This window comes from Lolium perenne, chromosome 6, assembly GCF_019359855.2.
Source record: "Lolium perenne isolate Kyuss_39 chromosome 6, Kyuss_2.0, whole genome shotgun sequence".
Lineage (NCBI taxonomy): Eukaryota > Viridiplantae > Streptophyta > Magnoliopsida > Poales > Poaceae > Lolium > Lolium perenne.
The window spans coordinates 120,629,953-120,641,529 of NC_067249.2; the positions used below are offsets into that span (position 1 = coordinate 120,629,953).

General features: G+C 42.0%; 1 protein-coding gene across 1 annotated transcript; it reads right to left on the reverse strand.

Moving 5' to 3' along the window:
* Window positions 1-1,007: 1,007 nt before the first annotated feature.
* Window positions 1,008-11,319, reverse strand: LOC127319538 (uncharacterized). The gene is made up of 9 exons (XM_051349508.2): window positions 11,009-11,319; window positions 8,792-8,838; window positions 7,481-8,680; window positions 7,300-7,388; window positions 4,287-4,389; window positions 4,112-4,216; window positions 3,204-3,327; window positions 1,564-1,725; window positions 1,008-1,466 (listed from the first exon to the last, which is right to left on the reverse strand). The coding sequence occupies exons 1-9, from the start codon at window positions 11,190-11,192 to the stop codon at window positions 1,306-1,308; spliced, it is 2,175 nt and encodes a 724-aa protein (XP_051205468.1). The 5' UTR covers window positions 11,193-11,319; the 3' UTR covers window positions 1,008-1,305.
* Window positions 11,320-11,577: the final 258 nt, after the last annotated feature.

Sequence of the window (11,577 nt, forward strand, 5' to 3'; positions counted from 1 at the left end):
AATTCTATACTGGCAACTGAGTTAGACCGGGAGTTGCACACTACTCAATTGCGGGATTATCTGTTGAGAGCTCAACATCGTTTCAAGAAGAAGGCAGACAAGAACAAAACTGAGAGGGAATTTCAGGTTGGTGATGCTGTGCTCCTTAAGCTCCAACCCTATGCTCAATCTACTGTGGCAAATCGTCCATGTAAGAAACCGTGTTACAAGTTCTTTGGTCCTTACATGGTGGCTCAGAAGGTGGGGACATTGTCATACAAACGCAATCTGTCAGAGGATAGTTGAGTGCATACAGTATTTCATGTCTCGCAACTGAAGCCCTTTCTGCCGAACTATTCTCCGGTTTTCTCTGAACTACCGAAAGCACCAGACTTGACTGCTAAGGAGATCTCTCCTGTGGCTATTCTTGACAGAATAATGAGTAAGAAAGGTCAGGAACCGGTCGTCCAGCTTCAGGTTCAGTGGTCGACCTTACCTGTTTCAGATGATACTTGGGAAGATTACACTGTTTTGCGTTCTCATTATCCCAAGGCTATGATCTGGGAGGAAGCTTCATCTCAAGAGAAAGGCAATGTAACATCTACTAGTACGGTGTAGTGTTCCATCAGTGCACTTCGTGCATTCTGGCCCACATTGTAATCGGTATCAGAAAAAATAGAAGCGCCGTCTCTCATCCTCTATCTCTTGTTCTCAGCCCCTGCTTACTATTCCCACCTCAGATTCAAATTCTCTGTATCCACCAAACCTATTCGTGTTATTCAAATTGATTGGGCCGTCACATTGAGCCCCAGACACATGAGGCCTGCTAGATATCTGACGCAGCTATCAGCGACCCAAAATCAGGAAACTGCAAAGAATTAGCACGTTAGAGGATCCAAGTTCGTTACCAAGGTTTGAGCCGTCACGCACCAACTGATCTTGACCGTCACCTACCAGGCTACCACGTCCACGCAAATGACGTGCACGTGTAGCATCTTCCTCTTTGTGTCTTTCGTGGAGCATAAGTATAACAGCTATGAAAATACCAGGGGTCGGCAATTGGACTACATACAATACTATTTTTTTTACAATTTTATGTATCACGCAATAAAAGCTGTAAAACTATAGAGATGTAAGCATTCTCATATTTATGATTACATGGTCCATTCTGCTGGTACAACTTACTATTTCCCATCCATATCGGGCTTCTGCCATCTCGCGTAAGTATAACACTGTTCGCTGCCATGCTCACCTAACGCATTAGGAACAATCCAGCTCGTACTATACAACGGAAACAACCAAATGTTTCCAGTGTAGTCTTTTCCTCTAGTATCGGCGGCCACCGCCAGTCGACAAGAGAACCCTTGTGGGCTTCTTGCCTTTCTTCCCGACTGCATTTGGCTTAGGCATCTCCATGCTGTTGTCAGCAGCAGCTCCGGCAGAGGATAGGATGCTGGCAAAGGACAAGGAGGACGTTGCTGCCGGCCCTGCACAAGCAGCAACACAGTTTATGTGAGGATCTTATTAGTACACATCATACTCATAGTATGGCACATGTAGAATACCGGATATGGTGAGCCATACCTTGGTCCCTTGCGCTTTCATCTTTGCCAGCCGTGTCCCCAGTTTCAGCTCTTAGAGGAGGCGAGTCTTGTGCAGACGCAAAACCAAGCCGCGTAACATCCGAGAAAAGTTTTCTTTCATTGGCTGGTGGACTAGTTGATGGTCCAGCAATATTTCCCAGAGCTTCAGTGTGTAAATAGTAAGGTATCATTATCAAGCACAAGGCATATGTTCTAAATAACAAAATAAGGCATCCACGAAAAGTTACAAATATGGAAAAATAATGAAATGTTAGAATATACCAAAGACGTAGGAGTAGAATATACTGTATCTAGTAGTAAGAAACTTTTGTCGTCTCCAAACTAAAGTAATCCATGGTGCCATGTCAACTCGGCAAGGGTGTGCCGGCCGTTGAGTTATGGAGGCCTGGGAATCCCGGATCGCTCGCACGGCTATCAGCCTTTGGACACGTTGGATATGGAGGATGCATACAGATCCACTGCATCCTTGGAGCGGAATTGATATGCACTTCTCGAAGGTTGAGCAGGACGTGTTCCACGCCTCCACAAAGGTGGTGATCGGCAATTGGAGCATGGCTCTCTTCTAGTTGGATAGATGGCTGCATGACAAAGCCATCAGGGAGATAGCGCCAATCCTAGAGCGCGCTAGGAAATGCCGCACGGTGAGAGGGGTACTTATCGAGCACCGTTGGCCTCTGGCAATACATGCAGCTCTCGATCATGGTGCGGGGCATGCAGCTCGCGGTAAGGGCAGATGGTACGCTTTGGTGCTGGAGATGACAGATGCACAGTATTCCTCCAAATCTTCCTACAAGCTCCTTTTTCAAAGATCGGTAGTTTCGATCTTGGGAGCTTAACTGGGACTCCTGGGCCCCGCTGAGGGTAAAGTTCTTCATCTGGCTTGCATGCCAAGATCGCTGCTGGACGGGTGAGAGGCTAGCGAGAAGGGGTTGGAGAGACCCCTTCTCGCTTTGGTGCTGGAGATGACAGATGCGCAGTATTCCTCCAAATCTTCCTACAAGCTCCTTTTTCAAAGATCGGTAGTTTCGATCTTGGGAGCTTAACTGGGACTCCTGGGCCCCGCTGAGGGTAAAGTTCTTCATCTGGCTTGCATGCCAAGATCGCTGCTGGACGGGTGAGAGGCTAGCGAGAAGGGGTCTCCAACCCCCCCCCCCCCCCCCCCTACGCTGCCCGTTGTGCAACCAGTCGGAGGAGACCATGAGGAACCTTCTCACGGACTGGCCATTCTCTAGGACGATCTCTGGTATGAGGTGCTATCCTAGAGGATGATTTCGTAGAGTGGTGGTGACGGCTATCTGATCTACCCCCGCGGAAGGGAACCTCGTTGCTTCCTATGCTAACGGCATGGTGGATCTGGAAGCACCGGAACATGGTCATCTTCGGCAACGCAAGCTCCAACTCCACTAGTCTCCTCGACACGATTCAATCCGAGGCTCGATCTTGGGCTTTGGCAGGCGCGATTGGCTTAAGTGCCTTGATCCCCGCCGCAGCTTAGGTCTAGTTGAGTTTTATGGTGGAGTGTTAGCTCATCTAGAGCTTCTAAATTTGTAAACACTCTTTTCCTATCAATGCATCGAAATGCAAAACACAGGGCATACACACAAAAAAATGCAAATTTACCTTCAAAGTCATCCAGAGAGAACATAACATCGTTGTGACTCTGAGAAAAATTTGTATGTTCAAAACGCATAGCAGATGCCTGCACAGCAGCAGCTACTTCTGCCTTAACCCTGTCGCTTTCTTCCTACAAAACAGTAAGAATGTGCTTCGTATGAGACGTCTAAATTTTAATTCAAACATAAACATATTATTCTCCATCTAAGCAGTAATCAGGCCCAGGATTTTGGGGATATGTGTTTGAAGTTTTCAAAACAATAAGCATGACAAACTATTTGTACATGATATTGCAAAGATAACTACTGATAGTTACGTGGCATTACATTAGTCAAAAACCAATTTTTAGCAGCACAACATCCCTCAACAATGCAAAAGGAGATGTATGCGTAGAAGACCATTAGGTGTACACAAGGCAAAAACAAACCTTCCATAGATAGTAGCCAGCACTGCTAATGTGACAAGCATCACATTTTACTCTTGGATACACCCTAATTGCTTTGCTAATTTAACAGAAATGGCTAGCTACCAACTGGGTCTGTACTGCACAACAAGGTGACAACTTTTACCAGTTCAAATTTAAGGAGTATTTGATATCCCCATTATATTAATGTTGTCTACTTACTAACTGTGGTTGTCTCTTTTTGTTCTTCTATTTCTCGACAAGACACCTATATTTTATTGAAAGAGACTGAAAACCAGGTGGGATATCCCAGGCATAGGCCCAAATTGCAAGCTATAGAAGTCCAGATCCAAAAACATCTAACACTGCTACAGTGTGCTTGGTGACTCCCCAAAATATCTATAAGTCAAAATACTGCATAAAAAACTCATTTGTCCAAAGTTTTAGATTGTCACAAGATGGTTAAAAAAACACGCACATCAAGTAATATGTACTAAGCAATAGATCAGACCTTCTTGGCAGTTTGCTTTCTCTGTTTCTCGCGCTTTTTGATTTCATCCATGAATGGAGCCAATGAGATCGGAGGTAGCATATCACTCAGGTCAATTTCACAGAACTGCATAGTTTATATTACCAAACATGAGAATAGGATCAAAAGCAAAACTAGATTTGCGCATCAAATTTACCTGGAATGTTGTTGTTAATGAGAAATGGCTTAAGAAGCGATATCGTTTTCTTGTAGCCTCAGACTGTGTTATAGTTTCCAACTCCAAGATTTTTCCAGTCACTCTGTGCAAGTAGGTTGACCAATAACATTAGCATGACATAGCAACATTCAGATCCCACAGAAAAACACTCTCCAACCTGAATCTCATATCTTATAAACATAAAAAATAATTTCGTCGACATACAGACAAAACAATAAACTATACAAAGTAACACTCTTTTTTATTTGACCAAAGATAGCATATAACTTTCACAAACATCAAGCCTTCATTCTACTATCACTTCCTCGCTGGTCAAGAGAAGTCATGAAGTAAAATACAGCTGAACATTATGTACTCACGTCAACTGTTACATTGGTCATTTAGGTTAATTATAGTGGCAGACGTAGATGCACAAATATGTTGACATTGGGGTGGTAAAGTTTGCACCAAGGGCAGGGTGAAGTACTATCAAATGGACATCATCTGACTGCCCCATGCAGCCCTACCAAATGTTGGCAAGAATTGGCTTGCCAATTATTTGGCCAAGGAAACAATCCTCTACCCTCGCATTGCCAATTATTTGGTAAGAATCTCCGTGAGAAGTGGGTGAGACCCATTGGCAACTAAATTTTTGGCAGTAAACCAAGCAACAAACACTTGCATTTATTATGAAGCTGTATCTAATTTACTGAAGTTATACTCCACGTGTCTACAAATATATGTCAACTTAGTCTAATCACATGAACTAAGTATGATGGCCAATTAACATGGTAGCCCAGTGCCTGTTTCTATGTAGCAGATACCTCAACAAATGATGCTGGTGTTGTGGATAAAACACAAAATGGATAATAACCATGGTAGTCATATTTGGTGTCCCTATACTTTATAAATTTGTAGTCTTGAAACATTTGATTAAGATCTGTCAATTATAAAAGGGCTTCTTTGGAAGAAAGGGTTTCTATAGAAATTTCGTCGGGCTAGAATGTTGTACAAAGTTATCCTATGATCCCACAGGAGTTCTTCCTTTCCTCCAGTTTTTGGAGGATTCCAGACATTTCCTCAAACCTCATGTTTTCACAACCTTCAACTTCGAGAACATCCAATGCAACATGTTGCTTTATCTCTCTTCTCTCTCTCTCTGATCAAGAAATGTTCTCTTGTAACTTGTGGAGCATTGAAATAGCTATATTTTAGGAACTCCTTTAAGGTCAAGAATAATTCCATAGGCCCAAGCCCAAAATCAAGCTCATCAACAGGAAGCAATCTACCCACAAAAATCTATACCTAATAAGCAGTTTTTTTTTTGTTGTATCGACTCTTTACGGTACTTTCTCTATCTATTGGAGAACTTTATCCATAGGCGCTTCCTGCTCGTCACCTCTTCCAAAGAGGCGGTGTTGTTCGACGCGTCGGAGGAACTTGTGTCCTCCTCGTCGTCGACGGTGCTTGCCGGCTGCGCCTTCGCCTTCGCTTTTGCCTCCACCTGCGCCTTCGCCCGGGCCGCCGCCTCCTCAGCCTCTTGCTCCTCCTCCACGGCCTCCCATTCCTCCTCGCTGTTTTTTCGGTGGAGGGAGCATATGCACCCGGGAGTAGAATTGATTTTCCGATTTATGTTTATGTACCTTGTGGGTACTGCAATGCCATCTACTGTGCCCCTAAGGATTTGTACTTCCTCAATACTAAATAAAAGGAGCTCAATTTTTATAAATAAGGATGTAGTTATAACTAAAATATATCTATATACCTCCATATTTAGATACAGTTGAGAAGCTTTTTTAAAAAGGAAAAAGTATATAACTTTTACTTTTGCTTGTGGTTGCAAAAATGAATCACAACACTGAAACAACTACTGTATTTTTATCGGGCACAACATTAGTAGATATTCCCAACAAAAGAAAGTAAAAAAATATTATCGCGTCAATATTTTATCCAAATCTAAATTTTCACCCAACCGTTGCAAACGCACGGGCATTCCTAGTAATAATGAAGGAGCTAACGTTTCCTTGGTTTCGTCCGTCTAAATACGCTTTCGTCCATCCACCTATGCACTTTCGTCCGTCATCTCGAGGAAACTCTTTGATCCGGTGAGAAATCCACGACATGCACGACTCTTCCCGAAAGAAGAGACCACGGGGACCTCCAGGGATCAAAGATCGTAATCTTGGAACCCTATATAATCTACATCTATACAACCCTAATTACATCTCACATCACCTCGTAGAACGGAAGCAGACAATAAGGAATTGGAACACAAGTCTCGCGTCAAATGAACTCGCACCTCAACGCGATCTTCGTGAAGACTCTGGCAGGCTAAACCAATTTAGAAAATAGGCAAAAAGACAGAGCAAAGGTTCAGTTAATACGAATCCTTTCATAAGTACACAACTTGATTCTTGATTAACTAAATTAACGACCTTAAGCTGTTTAGTTATCTGAGGTAATTCATTTTTCTTATTTGTTCAAAACTCTATGATTTTACTATTTTAGCCTCCATATGATACACAATATAATAGAATGTATTTTTTATCTTTGCAAGAGTGAAAATAATGATCCAACAACTGGTTGATTGCAGAAGATATTGGAAACCAAATGTTTGTAAGATTTCATAAGGAGTGATGTAGTCTGTCTAAGGTCTAGGTCATGTCTTCGTTTGCTTCAGCATCATCAAGAGCTTTGTCATGGTCTATTTTTTTTTTTAGTTCGCGTCCACATTAATTGGATTCATTTGGTTTAGTTCTGTTTAGTTTTTCTCTTTTTAACTTAAGTGAATTAATGTGGAAGAAAAGAAAATAGATGTAAAGTGAAATCTAACATTTCGAATGGTTAGAAAAAAACCTGTCGAGAGTTATGAGCATGTATTCATCTATTAATTATGTAGCCGTTGCAACGCACGGGCTCATTTCCTATATTGCACAAGAATGATAAAATAATGACAACATCTGGGATTCCAGGCTTTAGGAAATAAGAAAAAAAAACTAGTAACCAACATTACCTTGGTGGAAGCATAGCAGAGCACCCAAAATGGTTTAGAAGGCATTTCATGTTCAGCGGATGAAGAATTAGGTGTTGTCCATCAAACACCTGTAACAAGATTTTGAACATCAATCTTTGTGAAAACACCAAACCTTGAGCACTGGGAGAGTCATCACCAGAGTCTCAGATATGACACAAACCTGGTAAAATGTGTATGAATCTTGTTCATTCGACTCAATGGTGGCAGCACGTCTCTCTTCCATTTTGGGTGGCACTCCCTTATTGGTGATATTAGATCGGGGTGCAACAGAAAGCCCTGAAATACCAGCGATAATATCTCCATCTGAAACAGGGGAGAGCTTCTGCCCACTGTTCAGCCGCGAAGTTTTCAGACTATCAAAGTTCTTCGTTTTGCTACTAGACACAGATGAGAAGCTATCCTTTATAGGGGGGCTGCTACTTTGGTTTCTGTACTCAGACCAGTATTTCATCCTTTCTTCGAGTTGCTCCAAAGCAGCAGAAACATATGGAAGATTCTCCAAGTCATCAACAAGGCCTAGGTCAGCCCTGTGCAACCAATTACTGAGATCTGATTTTGCCTCTCTAACAGTGAGCTCAACATCAGATGTCAAAATAAACTTGGAGAAAACATCAGTGGGATCTTCATCTAGAGAAGAATATTCACCAGACAGATTCCTAATAAAAGGAGTGAGTGAATTTTTTGACCGCCCCAGAAGAGTGAAGGTCGCACTGTCACCAATATGGAAATGCTGAAGTTGAGTAACAAAGATGGTATTCAACTCCTTCACTGATATCATCATGAAACACAGTGGACACTTCTTCCAGCATTCACCTCTGTAATCCTCTTTACCCATTAATAAATAACGCAAAATGCATGGAAAGCAATATATATGACCACATGATGTAATCTGCGGGCACAATGGGCTTTCCAAGCAAATGGGACATCGCACCTCGGAAGGGCTACAGTATCTTACACAGATTATGTCTTCCCACTGGAGCATCTTATCAGGATCCATTGAATCAATTTGACAATTTCCAGTATCCAACACAACAAACTTGAAATTTGCTTGTAGGAACAAGTCCTTGTTGTAAGGTTTAATCTTCCTTTGCCTTCTCGAGGGATATATTCTAGGGCCACGAGGCTGTGGTCGAGAAATAGGATCATACTGGAAATTCAGAAGATAATTGGCATTCACAGCTTGATTCTTTCTAGAGGCCATCAGAGCTCCATTACCCTGAAGTTCATTAGAATTATGGTGAGAGCCCACCAACTCAAGTCGACCCGAACTTCCGTGTCCAGAAGACTGGCATTCCGAAACATTGTCATCCTCTTGGGTACATGGATCATTCTCTTCACCAGATATTCTAAATCCAACTACCTGGGATTGATTTCTTTGTCATGGATATGACGAGAACAGAAAAAATGTTTCTACACAAGCTGAAAAACAAACAAATTTCAATAAAACACTCATATCATTCAAAAACTTTACCTTTTGGGAAGGATCAATAGATTGTCCAATAACTGAACCAACTGAGTCTGCAAAATATGAATCCCATTGTTAAAATTACTCTGGAGTGAAAGGTTTATAGATTGGTGAGGCATGTCATGAAAGAAAGACAAGAGTAGGGCACATGTCATGTAGACAACATATGTGAGTAAAGCAGATACTTATCAATTAGCATATGGCATATGCCGATACTCCCTCCATTCCAAATTAACTGAAAATATAGCTTTGTCCTAAGTCAACCTTTTTTAAGTCTATAGGAAAAATATAAACATCCACAGCACCAAATTAGTTTCATCATAAAGTGTATTTTCGTACTACATATATTCAATGTTGTGGGTAACATTTTAGCACATTTCCTGTACATTTGGTCAAACTTAAAGAAGTTTGACTTAGGACAGAGCTACAACTTCAACTAATTTGGAACAAAGGGAGTACAAGACATAAGGAACGGTCAACGTGATCAAATGTAAGACCTCAATAAGGCAAGGAAACTAAGTGCTCACACAGAACACGTTGACCAAGAAAATGGAAGACCAAACCAAGCTGGGTAGAATAGTATCTATCTGGCTTCATCAGGAAATATTAATTTACAATATTTAGTCTAAGTATCCTGTAAAACACAGCAATTTGTGAACTGAATGTGTCGCATGCTTTTGGGCCGTTAGATAGGAAACTGAGGGGCATGATCTGCGTGGAAGGTTGCTAGCAACTGCACCCGTAGACCACCTATCCCTCTCCCATCAGCAAATATATGCATTTAATTCTTTGTCAAAACACAAAAAGGGTCACATATATTGAATCACATGTCCAATTCATGATCTGTTTTCACCATTGTCTTTGTTTTGACGAGATCTTCGGATCCAGACCAATGTTGAATACTCACTCAATTCCAATGAATAAGGCGTATAAATTTTGTAAAATGTCAACGCCATCTAAATTTGACCAATGTGTCAATTTAAAATTGTAGATGTTGATATTTTCTTCTATATATTTGGTTATGCGATTCAAAATATAAACATTTACGATACCAATTCAATATCAATATTATAAAACATATTTTCATAATATACTTATTTAAAATTGTAGATGTTGATATTTTCTTCCATAGAGTTGGTCAAACTAAGTAACGTTTGAATTTTGACTAAATTTATACACCTTATTCATTGGAACCAAGCTACTATGTTTATTCGAAATTTTAAAAAACCTGTCTTGAAACTTGGCTGTACATTCAAGAAACAGTTACTCCCTCCGATTCATATTATTAATATGGATGTATCTAGAACTAAATTATGTCTAGATACATTCATTTAGAGTCAATTAATATGAACCGGAGGGAGTACAAAATTTGATGTGTGTTGCACCATGTCTACAGTGTTTTCATGATTTCATAGAGGTTTCATAAAGGCTTCAGTGAGGTTTTATAGCGGCTTAAATTTTATCGCAGTTTCTGTAAAACCTAATCTTAAGCTGTCTGGAACTTTTATTAAATCTCTACTAAGACATCAAACCTCACTTCAGCGACGACGAAGAAGAATTGCATAATGAATAATTCAAACCTGATTATAACCTCCATTAAATCTCTGTGACTACATCGAAAAAGAATAAGGTGCGTTATCCCAAAATTAAAATTCAAACCTTAATGAAACCACAGTATAAACTTGACCATGGGCTGATTTTGATGAAATAAAAGATTCTTCTGTAAAATATGCCCGCAACACGAATTGTGCCTGAATCTTGTAAATTGTATGTCCATCTAACCGCCCAAAGCCTGGGGTGCATTCGGTGCACAGAGTGGTCCATATCACGATATGTTTTCTACTCTAAGTAGTGTAATGTTCATATGAAACCAAATGTTCAATATGCTAGTACTAAAAGTTTCCCAATTGCAGTCTTTTGCTCGAGGAGAAGCATATTGTGTGTGAGCGTGTGTGTTGGGGATGGAAGGGGGGGTTCTATGTGAAGAAGATGGACATGTTAATATCCTTAAAAAAAACAGAGTCCATAGCTTACACCTTTCGCCCGAAGCATGATGTCATTCCTGCAGAAAGTAGTAATACCTAAGCGCGCTGCCCAGCAGCAGCCACTCGACCCCAGCAAACTTACCCAATCCAGATCTACCCGAATCAATACGATCGCACAATCGACGTACGGCAAGCAAGGGAACGAGCGAGCGAGCGAGCAAGCCCAAGAGAAACTCACCGGAGCTTGAGCCAGTATCTCCGGTACCGAGCGCGGCGGCGGAGGGCGGCGAGACGGAGACCCGAGGGGAGGAGCGACGGCCGCGGCGAGGGCGAGGGGCGGTGCCATGACGAGGGCTAGGATTGGAAGAGCGCGGCGCGAGCGGGTGGGATCCTCTGGTGGATTCGGTAGGGGAGATGGACATGAACCCGCGCGGGAGCTCGTTGGGGTGCGTTTGGTCGGCGGCGAGGGGGAGACGGCGGTAACGCGGGGTTGGGGAAAGAGGCCGCTTTATACGGTGGAGCGGAGCTCACGTGCGCCGGACACGCGGATGTGCGTCTGATAGGTGAGCCTCGGCCGAAGACATTTTGCACCCCCATGTGAACGTTGTAAGTATCTCTAACAAAGCCCGTAAAACACGGTGAAACCGATTTTTCCGGCCGATTTACGGGTTCGGGTTAAAAGTGGCGTAGAACAGAGACCTAACTCGTTATCCGGCCCGAAAAACTTTTTCAGGGGACCGAAAATTTTTAGACTCGAAAATTTGGTAACGCGGGGTTGGGGAAAGAGGCCGCTTTATATGGTGGAGC